This window comes from Colossoma macropomum, unplaced genomic scaffold (genome assembly GCF_904425465.1).
Source record: "Colossoma macropomum unplaced genomic scaffold, Colossoma_macropomum, whole genome shotgun sequence".
In the NCBI taxonomy this organism is placed as follows: domain Eukaryota; kingdom Metazoa; phylum Chordata; class Actinopteri; order Characiformes; family Serrasalmidae; genus Colossoma; species Colossoma macropomum.
The window spans coordinates 49,888-69,478 of NW_023495290.1; the positions used below are offsets into that span (position 1 = coordinate 49,888).

The window sequence follows — 19,591 nt, forward strand, 5'->3', positions numbered from 1 at the left end:
AAACATGGTGAAAGACGTCTTCAAGTGGATGTGAGTGAATTATGTACTACTGACATCATATCTTCATCACTATAATATTGATTCTGCATTTGAGACCCAGACATCGAGCCGGGCGTTCTTTATGAAGACTGTTTATGTGATGATAGTAAGTAAAAATGTACAACGTGGTCTGAAAAACTCCTGCCAAATCTGTCCAGTACCTCTGACTTTTAAACGGGTATTTCAGGCTTTACAGGGTGACTTGCATCGGCACACGTTCACCATATTTTAGTGTGGTCTTCTTTCTCCATGCTCAGTAATGCTGTTTCTTTCAGTTTTAGCAAAAATATTACATAGTGCTGCTTTAGGTCCCACAAACTGCTGCCGATAACTCGACTGAGATGGAAAACCAGGACATAGTGAGGACAGCAGCACCACACGACTACGCAGCAGCTGTGAGGTCTAATAGAATGAGAACTATTCAACAACCAGCATTCAGAAGGAGATCGTTGAATATTAGTGCTGTGATTCTTCCTAAAGCCAGACTGAAAAGGTTCTAAAAGATGATAGGATGGTCTTGTGGTTGCATAAAGACAATGATTCCTCTGCTAGCTATATAAATATCTATGGGGATCACCCACGACGGCCCACGGTGGCTGTCAAGCTGGACAATCCTGTCTAAGACTTCAGACTTCTTTTCTGAGAATTATTGTCTCGTGACACACAGCAGGTTGATTGTGTTTAATGACCGTGACAGTGACAGTGACAGTGACGGTGACAGTGAGATGGAAATTGGTGCCCTGGCTCGTTCACTCACTCTCTCTCTCTCACTTCCATCACTTCAGGGCAGTCGGAGGCTCCTTTAACGGAGTCATCAGGAGGTCCTGGATATGTCACGCTTGTCACCTTCCTTTAAGTCCGTCTGGAATGCGTGGGCGCTGGATTAATATTATATAGCCTACGGAAGCTCGGCGACTGTCTTATCGGCTCTGCATGGGTGATAAGCAGCCGTGGCCAGTCAAAGCTGAAAGATCCCTCTCTGTCTTCCTCACAATGTGAGGGGGGATATTGTGCAATGCAACGCTAATTAATCGCCGCTCGCTGAGCTCAAGCTCCACTGTAATTGATACGAATGTTTGCACAGATGGTCGCATGTGTCCCCATCAGAGATGCGCGATAAGTTGGGGCGGCTCTGAAACATCAAGGCAATCATCCTTTCCTGCGCCCGATGCTGAAATTGAGGCTAAATATAATGGCAGAGATGGCAACCGCTGGCCTGCGGCGGTGTGAATTTGCTCAGTTCTGACATGGCCATTCTCGGACACTGCATGCCAAAGTCAATTTGATTTCCAGCGGCGTTATTCAGGTTCCCCCACCGAGAACAGCCCTCCCCTTGTCCCCGCTCACTGAAATGCGGCATAAAACTCCTGCGATGAAAAATGGCTCCTCTGCAAGTCCTCCAAACATCTACTTAGCATCCGTCGCGGCCTTCTCCGCCACTGTGGCCCATGACGCAAACGTGAGCAAATAAATAAGTGAGGACGGGGACCGGCCGCGAATAATTCAGGAGCTTGGGATCTCTTCTTTTTATATATCTGAAATGTCATCTTTTATTGAGACGTCTGTTCTCGGTGGCTCCGGCGCTCAGCTAGCGTTAGTCGCACATCAGTGGAGCCGTCAGAGCCCGCAGGAAAAGGCTCGGGCACCTTCCCACATTCTCCGCCGCTCTACAAAGGCCCGCCGACGCTTTTCATCCCGGCGCTTTTCATCCTTCCCACAAAAGCTCGCTCCTAACCTTCACGCGCTGCTGAAACAAGAGTGTAACATCTAGCTAAGCTAATTGGCTTTCCCGTGCACAGAAAGCTCCTTTTTGTTTTCCTGTGTTTAGCACTGACAAAAAGCGGCGGCGCTCGTCCTTTTCATTGTGCTGTTTACACAGGCGTCTGCAAAATGCGACCACTTACGCTATATGAATAGCAGTGTGATTGAGATGGGCTCTCATAGGGAGTGAGGATTGCAGCTTTTTGAAAGGGAACTGCTACTGCTAGCGTGGCTAGAAAGCTAGAAAGTATGCAGAAATCACTGTGGCGCTCTTAAACCTTTCCCGGACCAGGCGTAGGAGACCCAGCCACTTCAAATCTCATTAAAAAGCCTCCACTAATACCTCTGCCAGTTAATTCCTGGTTTAATTAGCAGCTGGCCTACTACCGATACTGAGCTAAACTGTGAGATTAGTGCCCACACCACAGAGAAATGAGCACAATCTGGTTTCACCAGACGGCTCTCCGGCAGCAGACACCACGAATAAATGTAACGTGCACACATCCTTCACTGTTTACTGGACTAGAGTTAAGTTCAACTCCAAAGATTAACATCCCTACAGCACACTGGGGCTGCTGCAGCGGCCTAGACGGGTGATTATACGATCCAGGAGCCATGTGTCCCACGTGGCTCTTAAAAATGGCATTATTTAATCATGTTTTCAACCCTGAATCTAGACATTAAAACTCTGTTGACCATCTCAGGAAAATCTGTTCTACAGGGTTTCTTTGCTGAGAGTATTTTTAACACAGAATCAGCAAATGTACAAAATGAAGTGCTAACGGCATGAGGACATCATTTATTATTATTATTATTATTATTATTATTTATGTATTTATTTGTAAGATTAACTTGCCTTCAGTCTATAATTTAGGTAACAGGGTTAATCATTTAAAGTGACCTCGTCAGTCAATATCACAGGAAATTCAGATCCTGTTGAACTTCTGTGACTTCTGCAATATTCCGGATGTTTCAGAGGGGTGAATGTGTTTGGGTAACAGAGTTGACTGAATGTTTAGAAACTAAACTGACCACTTTATTGGAAACACCTACCTTGTGCTTCCACTCGCTGGCCACCTTATTAGAAACACCTACCTCCTGCTTCTTGGCCGCTTTATTAGAAACACCTACCTTATGCTTCCACTCACTGGCCACTTTATTAGAAACATCTACCTTGCACTTACACTCACTGGCCACTTTATTAGAAACACCTACCTTGCACTTCCACTCACTGGCCGCTTTATTAGAAACACCTACCTTGTACTTCCACTCACTGGCCGCTTTATAGAAACACCTACCTTGTGCTTCCTGGCCATTTTATTAGAAAGATCTACTTTGTACTTCCACGCACTGGCCACATTATTAGAAACACCTCCCTTATAGCTACACTACATAAGTGCACAGTAATAGACTGTAGTTTATATTTTGCTGAGCAGTTTATCACAAGATGAAAACATGGCACTGAATTTTATACAAACAAATATGCACAGAGTTTGAATGCTTGTGACTGCATGTCATTTAATGATTAGAAAAGATTAAAAAAGACTTTTACAGGAATACTGAATATTTGCAAATACATGTTTCATTCAGTGTTTATAAGGCCTACATAAACTCATTGTGACAACTGACAAACACCCATATAAACCTGCAGAAACACTTATAAAGGCTTATTCCAATAGGCGTCACTTTAATGTCGACATGACCTAAATCAGGTGACACTGATTGTTTTCTCATATTGGCTTGTGACACTTCTGAGAGAAAGAACATAGCAGGTACCAACAACTGATTTTGTAGTTTAGTGCAGGTCACTTAAAGACCACTTTTGTTCAACTCGCCAGACGTGGCAAGTTACACTACATGGCCAAACATAGGTGGACACTCCTTCTAATTATTGAGTCCAGGTGTTTCAGCCACACCCATTGCTGACAGGTGTATAAAATTGCACTTAATAATGTTAAGTGCTATTATTGTGAAATGGGAGCGTCTAGGAGCAACAATAGCTCAGCCACGAAGCGGTAGACCACGCAAACTCACAGAGTGGGGCTACTGAGTGTTGATGCATGTAACACGTAAAAAACACCCATCCTCTGTTGCATCTCTCACTACAGAGCTCCAAACTGTCTCTGGAAGCAACAACAGCACAAGAACTGTGTGTTGTGAGCTTCATAAAATGGCCTAAGATCACTATGCGCAATGCCAAGTGCCGCTGGAGGGGTGTAAAGCGCTGAGACTGGACTCTGGATCAGTGGAAACTGTGTTCTCTGAACTGATGAATCAGCTTCTCCATCTGTCAGTCTGATGATGAGTCTGGGTTTGGTGGATGTCAGGAGAACGTTACCTACCGGAATGCAGAGCCAACAGTAGAGTTTGGTGGAGGAGGGATGATGAGCTGGGATGTTTATCAGGGTTTGGGCCCCTCAGTTCCAGTGAAGGGTGATGTTGATGCTGCAGCACAAAGACATTTTACACAATTATATGCTTCCAGCTTTGCAGCAAGAGTTTGAGGAGGGCCCTTTCTTTTGGCCATGCTCTATTATTTCACTTCAGAAAGTGTCAGGACACAGAATCACTGTCACCTGACAGAGATGTTGTCAACTTGACATCAAAGTTGGCAAATGCAACCTCATGAAGGTCTTATGTAGGTGTGATGTAGCCTTGTGAACACTGCCTTACAGTAGTTACCATTTTTTCTGATTTGCATTAGACACAAGGCCCTATTTATGATAGTAATGTGACCCCAAAACCAACAATTCACGTCCTGAAAATTAGTAAATAAATATACACATTTCTAACAATGTTGCTTTTCTGAGCTCTAACAGTTATAACTGTGTTCCTCTCCTAGACGAGCCCCATCATGCGGGCGGCCCACCAGCGGCAGGGCAGTATGACCCTGCAGGCCACGCGGCAGCCGTGATAGTTATAGGGCCACGGCCAGTAGCCCCCCAGCGGCTCGCAAATCCGCTCACAGTGAGTGTGACTGCGCTGGCATTCGGTACAGCAGATCCCGCGGTGGTCCAGCATGGGGTCAAACACCATGGTCCCTGTCTCACCGTCCTGCCGTCTCTGCAGGAGAGAAGAGACAGTATTACCCAGTGTTCCATCTTACTGAAAATGTAGTCCGTGATAAATCCGCATAAATAATTGCACACTGGGCTCAAACGTGTTGGTTTCCTATCCTCCAGCTTTTTATTCAAATATTCCTGTTCCAACCTTAAACGTCCACTCCTATTCTCAGCTGATGATTCAGTGTCAGTAAATGTCTGTTTTATCAGCTGTTCTTCTGTAGAGTCTCTGTTCTAGTGCGGTTCTGCGCTCTTCCTCACAGTAACTGAGATCTTCCTCGTCTCCTCTTCTGTAGAGTCTCTGTTCTAGTGCGGTTCTGCGCTCTTCCTCACAGTAACTGAGATCTTCCTCGTCTCCTCTTCTGTAAAGTCTCTGTTCTAGTGCGGTTCTGCGCTCTTCCTCACAGTAACTGAGATCTTCCTCGTCTCCTCTTCTGTAAAGTCTCTGTTCTAGTGCGGTTCTGCGCTCTTCCTCACAGTAACTGAGATCTTCCTCGTCTCCTCTTCTGTAGAGTCTCTGTTCTAGTGCGGTTGTGCGATCTTCCTCACACTAACTGAGATCTTCCTCGTCTCCTCTTCTGTAGAGTCTCTGTTCTAGTGCGGTTCTGCGCTCTTCCTCACAGTAACTGAGATCTTCCTCGTCTCTTCTTCTGTAGAGTCTCTGTTCTAGTGCGGTTCTGCGCTCTTCCTCACAGTAACTGAGATCTTCCTCGTCTCCTCTTCTGTAGAGTCTCTGTTCTAGTGCGGTTCTGCGCTCTTCCTCACAGTAACTGAGATCTTCCTCGTCTCCTCTTCTGTAGAGTCTCTGTTCTAGTGCGGTTCTGCGCTCTTCCTCACAGTAACTGAGATCTTCCTCGTCTCCTCTTCTGTCTTCAGTGTGAGAAATGAGGAACAGTCACTCTTCACTCCAAACTCTTGGGAAACTGGGCGAGTTTTCAGATTTACAGATCTGCTGCAGCTCATTGTAAAGTTTTTCAGAGGAATCCGGGCAGAGTTACAGTTTCTAGGCTATGAAGGACCGACTGGGTGAACCAGTCTGCTACAGCGCCACCCTGAGGCAGAGCAGTGCTGCAGCTCTAGTTAGTTAAGAACACCAGAGACAGAAGCTGATTGTGGGGGAAGCAGATAAACAGTGAGCTTCACTGAATCTGGATTTGAGCGTCTGTTTTTCACCTAACAGAGGGACCCCCAGAATTTTCATTTTGAGACATTCAGGGGTCCAAGAGGTTAATTAGGGGTCCTGGACCCCCCAGGACTCCCTGGATTTCACACTTTGCTGATGGTTAATCTAATGTGTTAGGACTTCTCTACAGCTCTGTAAGTTCTAACCAATAGGAGAGCTTGCTTAGTTATATCTACCTAGATACCATGGAGAAAAACAACTCCTGATTGGCCCTTTTCCGCAAGAATTTAACCTTTACCATCCAGTACTTAACAATGACACAAGAGTAGTGCTGTAATACTTTTAAATTTGTTTAAAGTTTAAATACAAACATGATCCTCTTGAACACAAATAAACTAAAAACTACACACATGCATTTTCTAGTTCCCCAATATCAAAAAATATGAAAACATAAAGAAAACATGAATGAAAACATAAATGTTGATTTTCTAAGTGTAAATAAGTTTCTAAGTGAGCACGTCTCCTCTACACTTCTGCAAAAATAAATGCCCTAAATGTAAATGAGTGGTAGTGAATGAGCCTCACATGGTAAGGGTTTTCAGGGTTGTACGCAGATCCCGCAGATCCCGCCTCCACCGTGTCCTCCTCCAGGCCTGGGCTGGCCGTGACATTCTGCACGTTCCTCCCTCCGTCCTCAAACTCTTCTGCCTCGCTCTGCCGTCTCACGCGCCACACATCTCTCCTCCTCCGCCCTGCTTCACCAGCAGACACAGATAAACCAGAGCACATAACCAGACTGGCCTTCTGCGTCATCGACAAACTTTACACAGCTTTATATCCACATTTCAGACATTCCACCAATGCAAACCTTAGGCTAAAACCTGGGATACACTGAAATTTTGGCTTCCAGAAAAGTTTGACTGAAAAATTGTTCTTTCGGCTTGTGTGAGAAACAGTTACTTCATGCATATTCATGATGACTTGTGTAAGAATTAATGTTTACTCACGCATTAAATAATGCATGAATTAATGCACCCTTATTGTAAAGTGTTACACGTCGTTCTAATCGACTGAACATCCTCAGCTGAGGCTGATGACACTTCCTGTCAGAATTACAGTGATTGAAGCTGGGGGGCTTCGCTCCGGGGGAAGGTTGTCCTGTTACGCTGTGGAAGCCCAGCTGTGGTCGTTGTGAAACACTGTACAACTGGACTCATCAATGTAACAGGGCACCTTCTACCCACACGCTCAACTCTCACTGACAGAGGAACAGGAAATACCCTTTGGGTGAGTTGCGTGAAGCCAGTGGACTGGAAGGTCTCTGCAGAAGTTCTGGATCTGAGAGCTCAGGAAGCTCCTGTCTGTCACAGGATCCTGTGATGCCACCCAGATCACAGGGTCTTCATCTGATTTCAGCGGCACCATTTCCTCCTGATGGAATAAAAGGTAAAATAAAGGTTAGGATGTAAAATCTGTCAGCTACATTTAAAAGATCCTTTGAGGCCATTGTAAAAAAATTAACTGACCTGCTATAAATATCTAACATCTAACATCCAACGTCAACATGACTTTTCCTAAACCTACTCCTAACGCTCAGTTTAACCCCAAACTCATGTTAAAGGTCGCATCTTGCAAAAAATTATACAACCCCATTCCAAAAATGTTGGGACGCTGTGTAAAATGTAAATAAAAACAAAATGCAATGATGTGCAAATCAATTAAGCCCTATATAAGTTTTTAAAAATAGTACAAGGACAACAAATCAAATGTTGAAACTGAGAAATTTTATTGTTTTTTGAAAAATATTTGACCATTTTGTATTTGATGCCCACAACACATTCCAAAAAAGTTGGGACGGGGGCAACAAAAGACTGGTAAAGTTGTTAATGCTAAAAAAAAACTCCTGGTGGTTGATTGGCAACAGGTCAGTAACATTATTGGGTATAAAAAGGCTTCGTACAGAGGCTTTCAGAAGTAAAGATGAGGAGGGGTTCACCACTCTGTGAAAGACTGCACAATATAATAGTGCAACAATTCAAGAATAACGTTTCTCAACATAAAATAGCAAAGGACTTTTGCTTTTCATCATCTGCGGTACATAATATCATTAAAAGACTCAGAGAATCTGGAGAAATCTCTGTATGTAAGGGACAAGGCCAAAAACCAGTATTTGCTGGTCGTGATCTTTGGGCCCTCAGGCAGCACTGCATTAAAAACAGACATGATTCTGTAGTGGAAATCACTGCATGGGCTCAGAAACACTTCTGAAAACCACTGTCTGTGAAAACAGTTCATCACTGCATCCATAAATGCAAGTTAAAACTCTAAAACACAAAGAAGAAACCAAATATAAACAGGATCAAGAAACACTGCCACCTTCTCTGGGCCCGAGCTCATTTAAAATGGACTGAAGGGAAGTGGAAAAGTGTCCTGTGGTCTGACGAATCAACATTTGAAATTCTTTTTGGAAATCATGGACACTGTGTCCTCCAGACTAAAGACCACTCAGCTTGTTATCAGTGCACAGTTCAAAAGCCAGTATTCATGATGGTATAGGGGGCATTAGTGCACATGGCATGGGTGACTGGCACATCTGTGAAGGCAAGAGCAGGAAAACATTTCACTTTCAAATCTACAGCAGCGTCTCCTCAGTTCCCAAACGCTTACAGAGTGTTAAAGAAGAGGTGGTAAACAGGCCCCCGTCCCAACTTTTTTGGAACGTGTTGTTGGCATCAAATTCAAAATGGACATTTATTTTTCCAAAAACCAATAAAATTTCTCATTTTCAACATTTGATATGTTGTCTTTGTACAATTTTTTCATGATTTGAATATAGTTACATTCTATTTTTATTTACATTCTGCACAGCGCCCCAACTTTTTTGGAAATGGGGTTGTACTTTCATAAGTGAAATCATCTTAAATCTAATCTAAATATTGAACATTTCCCATTATGAGACTGCTGTGAATTCTGACATGAGATTATTTTATCTATTAAATAATTTTGTCAGGCGAAAGTGTCCTATTCCATTTGAAGACTCTTATTTTTTTTTATTTTGAGACATAATGCAGGTAATACAGCTTTTTACAAAATATATATATATATATATATATATATACTTAAAACAAATCCTGAAATAATGTTTTTACAGCAATCCCATAAGCCTTCTACACACTTAAAATTGATGGCTCTTCAAGGGTTCTTCAGTAAAGAAAATGGTTCTATAAAGAATCATGAACACTCAAAGAACCCTTTGCATGATTAAAGGGTTCTTTGCATGGTGAAAGGGCTCTTCAGACTGATGGAGAATGTGCTGTAAATGGCTCTATATAGAACCTTTTGGAAAAGGATTCTATATAGCACCAAAAAGGGTTCTGCTATTGTTACGATGTCATGCTTGTTACAGTAGAAGAACCCTTTCTCAAAAAGGTTTTATAAAGAACCAACTACAGCACAATCCATCAATCTGAATAACCCTTTCACCATGCAAAGAACCCTTTAATGATGCCAACAACCCTTTAATCATGCAAAGGGCTCTTTGAGTGTTCATGGTTCTATGTAGAACCATTTTCTTTACTATAGAACTAAAGAACCCTTGAAGAACCGTTTTAAGTGTGTAGCCCCTCTAAATGGTTTCTGGTTACTAAAAATGGATATCAGTAATGTTTAGTTGGCTGATATTAGCGTTATCGTAGAGGTGAGTGTTTTCTTGTTTTTCTTTGTCTGATATTTAAGGCCTGAACTGAATTCTGAGCTCTAACAGTCTCGGTTCACTATGAGAAGATGAGCGTTTGGGTTGTCTGTAATATAAAAGCAGAGTAAACCTGTTAATTCCATACCAGTTGAATCGTCACGCTGTCCTTGTGCGACGTTCCCAACTCAGGAAGTTTAGCTTTAGTTTGGGACCTGATGTAACACTTGTCTTCTCCGGAGAACCAGACTGCAGTAACACCCTTCAGAGCATGACAGAGACGATTTTAGGTGTGATTTCTGCAACCTTCAAGTCTTTCTGGGTGATTCCACAATTGGGGTGTCATTTGTGTCCCACTGATGTCACATTCAGGAATATGTATGTAAGTAAAAGACTTTTAAACATAGTGTCCTTCACAACAACCGATGTTCAGATTAATAACTTAAAACCATAATAAAACCTTCCAGCACTTTGAAAACAGTCCCAACCCACTACAACTACACCTTCAAATCTAATCATTAAAATACTTCAAAATCAGACCACTTTTGCATTCATGTGTAAATCCAGTTAACATCTCACACTTTAAACACTTTTTCACAAGTCGTCCATTATAGGTTATATTGTTATGTACATAGTCTCACAAAATTCAGACAACCTGTTACCTGAACACATCCACCGCTATGAAACATCCGGAATGTTCCACAAGCCACATGATCAACAGATCTGAATTCTCACTGAATCTTTATTTTCTTTGATATTGTGATAATGACTGATGAGGTCATTTTGAAAGTTTAGCCCTGTTATCTTAATTACAGACTAGTAAGTACAACCCCAATTCCAAAAAAGTTGGGACGCTGTGTAAAATGTAGATGAATGTAAATAAAAACAGAATGCAATGTTTTGCAAATCTCAGAGACCCATATTTTATTCATAATAGAACATAGAACACATATCAGATTTAGAACTTGATGGCAGCAACACATCTCAATAGTAAAATGTCTCACTTTCAACATCTGATATGTGTTCTATAGTCCATTGTGAATAAAATATGGGTCTATGAAATTTGCAAAACATTGCATTCTGTTTTTATTTACATTCATCTACATTTTACACAGTGTCCCATTTTTTTGGAATTGGGGTTGTAGATCAGAATGTCATTAAAGGAGGTGTAGAATGGAAAACTGTATTTTACATGGGTGCAATTGTATAAGGAGTGTTTGGTACATTGAACCTCAAACACTGCTGTCTCCTCCTTCAAATACAGATCCTGCGTTTGTAAAAGAAGATAAAATGGGCTGATACCAAAATTACTATTATATAACACTTGTGAATCATTAATAGTTATGTGCCCGAAATTGACATACATCAGGCCACTTTCTAGCCCAGCAAAACAACGACAACAGAGCAGCAGCAATGAAAATGTCAGACTGAGTGCAGAAATGCAGCTCCAGGCTGTGAAGGAACGTCGGCACTTTTCATTCCCTTCACAAGAACCGAACTGTCAGCAGCTGATGATCATCTTTAAACCAGGCTGAGGGGCTTCCTGTTCCCCAGATTCTTAAACGGATGTTCGGTTCCACCTTCGCTCAGCGTTTGACCCTGAAGAGACGGAGACGCAGTTCCACCTTTATTAGCACCAAAACCCCAACAGCAGCCTGTAAGCAGCCCTGCTGAGAGACTTTATCCAGTTGAAGCAGATCATCTTAAAATGAGAGCTTCATAGTGAGAACAGCCTTAATTTACTTTGTGTTGTTGTCGAGATCGAAAGCGAGTAGCTAGTGTAGCTAACGTTAGCTACTAGCACTCTAAAAAGTAACCAGCATAGCTAACTAAACAGTATGAGAGCTTATTTCCTTATTTTAAGATCATTTTATTTTCCTGCTGTATCTATTCCCACATGTTGATTCTGTGTGAGCCAATCAGAGCCAAGCTCATCAGATTACTCATGAGCCCCCAAAAAAGGAAAACAGCTCATTTCATTCTAGAGCCATGCTGCATAAATGCTTTTTATGGCACCCTCACTGTTCTTCTGCTGTGATGCTATTAACCACATTTTGTGTATTTGCTAATTCCATGCTAAAAAGCCACTGTCTGAAAAGAAACGCTGTAAAAATGAGATGTTGTTCCTGTGTTGACAAATGATAAAAGGAGTTTTTAACAGTTACCAGAGGGTTAAATGGCACCTTAATCATGGAATCATTCTCCTGCTTTACTACCGGATACCTGGACCACACTAGGCAATTCTCACCGCCTGAAAATCATGAACTTCCACCACCTCTCCGTCTCCGCTGGCTGTTCTGATTCTCTCCAGGTTGTTTGCAGAGTCGATCTCCATGGAAGCGTTGGCCTGTTTCCCGTTAACGCTCACGCTGTAGTGAACGCTGATCACCTGCTGACATCAGAAGAGAGACACAGGAGTCAGGTCCTCATATCGAACACTGTATACAGTTAAAACTGCTGGTATTCCACCAGACCTAACTCTGAGGGTCTTTCACAGAGTCTCCTGTGAAAGTATTAGAGCAGCAAGGCCAGTTCTTTTGGCTTTGCTATGCACTGTAGAAATGCTTGAGATAAAAACATGAATATGAGGCAATAGATCAGAATTTCAAGTCAAGTCAAGTCAAAGTTTATTTATATAGCGCTTTTACAGCAGGTGTTGCCACAAAGCAGCTTTACAGAAAAATCCGGGTCTGAGCCCCCATAAGCGTCGGTAGTGGCAACAGTGGGAATGAAAAACTCCCTAAGAGCAAGAGGAAGAAACCTTGAGAGGAACCAAGACTCAGAAGGGGAACCCATCCACCTCTGGACCACACCGGATGGCAAACAGCAAATTAAAATTTCAGCTTTTATTTCATCTCACAGTAAATTAAAGTAAATAACAATTAATATTTGATTGTATATCCCTTGCTTGCAATAACTGCTTTAAGCCGGCAACTTGCTGACATCACCAAACAGTTGCATTTTACTTTTGTGATGCTTTTCCAGGCTTTTACCGAAGATTCTTTTACAAACTCAATTCCTAAAATGTAGCGTGGATGTTTGTATTGTCCAGTGTTTGTGTAACGGCTCTGATTGATTTTCCCTGTTTCTCAGCTTCAAAATGGCTGGTTTTACTGCCATAAACTGTCCTCTGGTCATTTAAGTTTATCCTCTTTAACAACAAATGCTTTATTCAAAGGTGACACTGTTAACTATTAACTGACAACCATTAACTGTTGACTGAGCTGTTAACTGTTTAAACAGTCAATAGAACAGGGCAGGGCAACAACAAACACCTGTCAATCACATGTTCCAATATTTTTGCTCACCTGAAAAATGAGTGGGTTTAAACAAAAGGTGTCATGTTCTAAGTTGTGTAACATATCTAGATGTAAATATCAGGAATAAAAGCTGAAATTCTGATCTATCGTCTCAGATTTATCTTTTGATCTCAAACCTAAATACCTTCAGTGTATAACAACAACAATAGAATCGGTCTTTCAGAGGAGACTGTATACTTTAACACCTTCAACTTCCAGATCGTTTCTCCAGACCAGAAGAGAACGGGTTCTCCTTCTGAGTTTTGGTTCCTCGCAGTGGTTCTTGCTATTGCTCTTTGGGAAGTTCTCCTTTTGAGCCATGATCTTGGGAAGTTCTCCTTCTGATCTTTGGTTCCTCTCAGTGGTTCTTCTTTTTGCTCTTAGTGAGTTTCTACTTTTGAATCTTGGCTCTTTTCGGTGGTTCTTCTTTATGCTCTTCTTGGGGAGTTCCTTCTTTTCTCTCTGTGGTTCTTCTAGGTTCTATGTGCTTTGGGACAACAGCTGTACAAATAAAACTGAACTGAGCTGAACTGAATTGAATGTCACAGTATTGGATTAGTTCTCGATAAATGTGTCCTCACTGAAGGACCTCGATCTGTTTTCTCCAGCATCTGAGGGCCCCGAGCCCTCAGTTCTAGATTGCAGTGAGCTGTTAGGTGGGCATGCTTAAGGCATAATCATTAGAGCCTGGATGCCACCATAAGAAGCCAAAACCGCCGTGCTCACTGAGCACTGCAAACGCAAACACAGTGTGAGCCATTTCGGCACAAGATCTTACTGCAGTCCCTCACGGCACCTGGCTGTGACATAGTTTCAGCATTCTTTTACCAACAGGCTGTCATTTGTGCTAAAACTCTACTGGAAGTGTTCAGCGCACAGAGAGGCACAATTCTTTAGAAAGAAATGAACAGTGGAAACGAATACTTATCAAATTGCGCTAATGAGTTAAACTTGATGTGGGACTTAAATTTGCATAATAATACAGAAGCTGATTTATGGCAGTGAGTTTGCAAATCGACCGTACACTGGAGAGAATTCTAGGTGCTGTCACTTCTGTGCGATTGTGACTTGTTGGCTGCTGGCTATAAATATATTTATCAAATATATTTTTTTCAATGTATGAGAATGACCAAAATGTATTTGTTAAATATATATTTAAAATGCATTTATCAGTATTAGTTATTATGTGTTCAGTTGTGTGTAATGAAGGTTCCAGATGTAACTAAACGTACTGACTGTGATCTGCACTGTACTTTACATTAACCATGTACGTCTGCAGTCAGACTCTCACACACAATGTATTTCACATAAACAAGATATCAGATCATAACTGCATTTTCACAGAGTATCAATACCCACAACACTCGCTTCTGTCCTGATAAAGGCTGAAGAACCCTTTCACGATGCAAAGAGCCCTCTAATCATGCAAAGGGTTCTCTGAGTGTTCATGGTTCTATATAGAACCATTTTCTTTTCTGAAGAACCCTTGAAGAACCATAATTTTTAGAAGAGTAGTTTACTACATTTAGCCCAGTTTGAAAGTTGCAAATCAGAAGTCATAGTTTCAAAATATTGAGTAACAGACTAATCAAAAGTGTCAGATCACACTGATATCTGGGAGGGTTCTGCTCCTGAAGAACTCGAGGACACACGACTGAGGCAACGTAGACCTTGGGAACATAGAAGATCCTCAGAAGATAGAAGCCTGGAAAATAGGATCCTGGGAATATAGGGCCCTGGGAAAATAGGATGCTGTGTACTTGTACTTGGAATGACAAAAAAAGCCTCTTGACTTGCTGGAAATATAGGACCCTTAATTGGAACATAGGACCTGGGAAAATAGGATGCTGGGAATATAAGATACATAGTGCTATTGATGCTCTAGACACTTCAATCAGACAATAAAGGACCTTGGGAACATGAGCCTCTTAAGTCTCCATATAGAGAGATGTATAACCCTGGTCAGCAACACTGACCCACAACCTTTTTCAAAGCCTCAGTGACATTAGCCATCAGCTAAGATCAACTCATGACCTTTTGAAGCTTGCAGGTTGCTGAGCTTCCACCACTCTTTGGTCTGGACCTTCATCTGTCTCTGTTATGAGATGCTCCAGCACTCAGAATGAAGAGAGTTACATTTATACTGTATTTCACCATCCCACATAGCATTACTCACGGGTTGGTATTTTTACTGATTATAGGTAATTATAAGCTACAGGTTAACTATTGATAGTATTCCAGTCCACCAATCTAGCTAATCTTCTCTTAGTGTTTTCTGGAGACGCATCTGAAGAGTCTACATATCGTTTCATGTTTTTGTGGTCATTCTGGTCTGTTTTGTTGGTGTTTATCCCCCTGCAGGGCTGTATCTGCAGTAATGGTGATGAGACGAGTTCTATCAGAGCACAATCAGAGTTACAGCTCACCCACCAACATGGAGACGTGGGCCCAGTCCCATTTCTTATTCTTACCCCTACCCCTTGTTTTTAAGTGTCTCCTTACCCTTTGGAACTGAGTTACAGGGTAGTGGTTGAAATCTTCCTCTGAAATGGGACCCTCAAATAAAAAGAGCATCACTTCATTAACAGCTACCAGCGCTGCTCTGTAGGAGACCCTGCCAGTCTGCAGTGACAGCAGAGGAGGGTAAAGTTCAGCTCCTCACTGCTGGGCTTTAGTTACATTTAGGGCATCATATGATCTTCAAAGAGGGGGGGCAATTATTTATTATCACCCACCACTAATTCTTCAGTGATATGAAGCTGAACTCAGATATTCTCCAGATTCTTGTTCAAATATTCCAGTTCCACCTTAAATGGGTGCAGCAGTTACATTCTGGCACTTCAGGCGTCAGAACTGCTGCACCATTTAAGGTGGAACGGGAATTTAGCTAGCTAGCGAGACGTCAGCACTACTCAGGATTTTTTATGCTTGTTATGAAGAAAACGACCAAAATACACTGAAACAACGTTAAACTATGATAATTACGATGGTTATTGTGATTTTTAACAGAGAAAATTCTCACATTTGTGCTCCATCTTGCTTGTTTGGAGAGAGTCTCTGAAAAACCTCCGTTTGGAGGGTCATGTAGCCCTAACACTTCGCCCTACCCCTCTATCTCAACAAGAATCAGGACACCCTACCCCTAGATGTGAACGTGCAGAATGGAAGGGATAGGGCTGAGTGGTAGGGGTGGGGGTGAAAAGGGACTGGGTCTTTTTAATGACGCAGTAGAGTACTATGAACACTGTGGGGTGACAGAAAAATGCATCCCAAAGCAGACGGGCTGGAAACTGATTATTTTGGTCGTCCACTGATGTGCATAACATCATAACGAAGTAATCCAGACAGATTGACTATTTTTAAGCAGATGTCGAAGAACCGTCTTTGTTCACTGGGAAGAAAGTCTGTTAGAGACTATTTAACAACTCCACACAGTTTGAGGCAAGTGATCCAGGCACTCAGTTAGCACCATGCTAATTGGTGGGGTATAAGCTTCCATTAGCAGTTAGCTATGTTAGCCTCGTCAAACTAAAGCAGCAAACTTCAGACACCCAACATGTCCTGACTGATTGGCTACACTTAGGGAGGGGGGGGGGCTGTATATTTGATTTAATCTGATCTATTGCTTTAATCAGCCTATTAGCTCACTAAACCCCGACTACACAAATACAACAGAATGACTTTGTTTAAAATTCATACTGTGAGAACTTTTTACTTTGTTTTCCAAACTGGATCCCAGTGATATCTGGGCACGTTCTGCTCCTGAAGAGCTCGAGGACATGTGAGTGAGGACACGTGACCATGAGAACATAGAATTGTGTCCTGGAAAATGTGGGAATAAGGACATATAGGACCCTCAGAACATAGAAGCCTGGACAATATGCCATGGTCAGTGCTCTGTTCTACCATACTGTGCAGTTGGGGTTTAGTGAGGTGCTTCATTTGAGCTAACAGCCTGAAATTAAACAAAAGAGTGTATAATAATGGAAGTTTTCTCTATGTCAAAAAGCAAACTGCACCTGTTAGACAAGGAAAAAAACCTTACAATTTTCTCCATCTCTGTTTCTGACATAGTATGTCAAAATTTTGACTAAGTATCTCAAAATAAAGACATTTTCTTAAACCTCTGATTCAATCTGTTGAAATAATTTTAGTTTATTGAAATGACTGTCTCAAAATGCTGACTTAATTAGTAATAAAGACTTATTTTATCAAAATGTTCACTTACTTTATAGAAGTAACTTATTTTCTCTCAGCATGTCTTCCTTCTAAAAATCTGAATCGACATAATGATGACTTACTATGTCAAAAGTTTGTCAAACTGCTGCAAGAAGTAGAAAAACTGTGGGCTATTTTTTCTTCTTTAAATGTCAGAAACAGGCCTCCAGAGTTCGGAGGCTACAGTGAGTGTTATTTTTCCTGAGCTGCTCTCTGGTTTGGAGAACTTGCATCATGTTGCTGAATAGGTGCCAGTCAGACACGCAGCACCTACTTGTTTTCCGTTGTCCTTCCACAGGTGGAACGCTCCGATGGCTCCGAGCAGGATAAGTCCAGCTCCAGTGATGAGCACTGCCACTCCGGTTCTCCAGAGACAGCTGTTCCCGAGCGGCTTCAGGCCTGAACCCCCGCAAGCCTTACAGACACACAATGGACTTCAGACGTGGCTGGAATAAATGCTGACATAGTTGGAGGATATTCTCCTGCTAGGTGGTCTGATATTCTGCTAGGTGGTCTGATATTCTACTAGGTGGTCTGATATTCTGCTAGGTGGTCTGATATTCTACTAGGTGGTCTGATATTCTGCTAGGTGGTCTGCTAAGATTTTAGCAACTTACAGTAGGAGTCAGAAATTTGGACACACCTACTCATTGGAGAGCTTATCTTCACTTTCCCTGTTCACATTTGAGAATAACAGTGAAGGCACCACACATATGGAAATAAACAGGGACCAAAAAGTGTGAAAATATATTTTCCTCTTGATTAATTTAATAAATACTTGTCATACAACACATTATTCTACAATACCTCTTCGTATGTGAGTATATTTTTTTCTTCATTAAAATAGAATTCATTTTATGCATTTCTATCTCTCAAAGTTAAAAAATGTCAGGTGGTGTGACCGTCCAACCATAAATGCAGACTAAGTCAACTACTAGAAATGGTAAGTTAGCCATATACATTTCTAAATACTTCATAATTTGCATGTTTTTAATATCTTAAAATAATGCAGATGTAAAAATATTCAACTCAAAACATTCCCTCAAATGTCCTGCGGGACAACCAAGAACAAAGGACTTTTATTCTGACATGCTTTTAAGAACGCGTGGATTGTGTATTGCATCATGATGAAGACCCCAAATGACCTTCATGGTGCAATGCCGAGGTCAATGCTCCATCACAAATATAAAAAAATGGTCATTTTTGAGTAACATTGAGCCGGTTCAGTTTACCAAGTCAGGTGATGCAACCCTAAAAAAATCATGAGCATGTGTTGTGTGTAACCTTGAGTTCAAGGACAGGTGTCCAAGTACAAAGACTAGTTTATACACATTTTCAGGTGCCATAAATAACTTTAAAATATGATTTTTATTTATTAACATGTGGTTGCACCAACTGACTTTTTCTAGGTGGTAAAATTGACGATTTTGTTTAAAAATGAATTGATACCATAAATCATCTATTATATTAACTACATATTAACTATAACTGTCCTAATTAGTATTTTTGTTTAAATTTCAAAAGCCTTGCGTTTGACTTTTGTTTTGGGAAATAAATTCATACATAAGCATCAACTTTAAGATGAAAAACTCTTCATTTTGACCACTACTGTAGATATAAACTCTGACCACAAAGCAGAGGTCAGGCTTTGATTAAAAAATCCAAGCTGTAAGCTGGCAAAAGTAAACAAAGTCAACCTACTGGCGACAAGGCTCGCTCTACATCTCCGGGACCTTCAGGGGTTGTTGGAGTTTTCTCCAAGCCGTCTCCCATCGTGGAGCTCACCTGCTTCTCTGAGCGGAGTGGACTGAGCTGCATCTCAGGGCTTCTGTACAGGTGACGGAGTGCAAACCGCGACCTCACAGCAGACGTCCACCCAGTTCTTGCAAATGCCGCAGTCTGGCACTTCCTCGCAAAGTGATGTGAACGCCAGCAGGATTTTTCCACAGGAACTGTCTCTCTCACTCTCGCTGGCGCTGACCATCTCCTCGCAGGAGTGAGGGAGTGAAGCTCTATTGACCTTCTACTGAGACACATTTCAAAGCTTCACTTGAATTGAAAGGGAAGTCCACCAATTCTGTTGAATTTCTGGATAACTGAGTGTGTGAGATGTAAACACAGAGATCCAGAGTGGTTTGGTCTGAAATGGTTCAGATGTCTTTACAGTGGTGGTGATAGGAACCAGGGGTCGCCATGACTACAACACAGATATAGACACTTTATTTACTATCCAGAACCACCAGTGAACCTACACGAGTCTTCTGAGTTTATATGGAATGTTGATGATGGAAAATAGTGGAAAATCTGAAATAATAAGTTTTCTTTGGGGACTATTTTGCCTCACAGCGCCCTGCATGTATCCCTCCACCATGAATGGAGTTTAAGTTCTCTAAACTAT

The 19,591-nt window shown here is 41.7% G+C and overlaps 1 protein-coding gene across 1 annotated transcript; it reads right to left on the reverse strand.

Annotated features, from left to right (window-relative positions):
- Positions 1–4,638: 4,638 nt before the first annotated feature.
- cnmd (chondromodulin) lies at positions 4,639–19,177 on the reverse strand. The gene is made up of 8 exons (XM_036561983.1): positions 19,100–19,177; positions 18,895–18,984; positions 17,468–17,608; positions 11,925–12,068; positions 9,825–9,938; positions 7,266–7,416; positions 6,571–6,740; positions 4,639–4,863 (listed from the first exon to the last, which is right to left on the reverse strand). The coding sequence occupies exons 1-8, from the start codon at positions 19,175–19,177 to the stop codon at positions 4,639–4,641; spliced, it is 1,113 nt and encodes a 370-aa protein (XP_036417876.1).
- Positions 19,178–19,591: the final 414 nt, after the last annotated feature.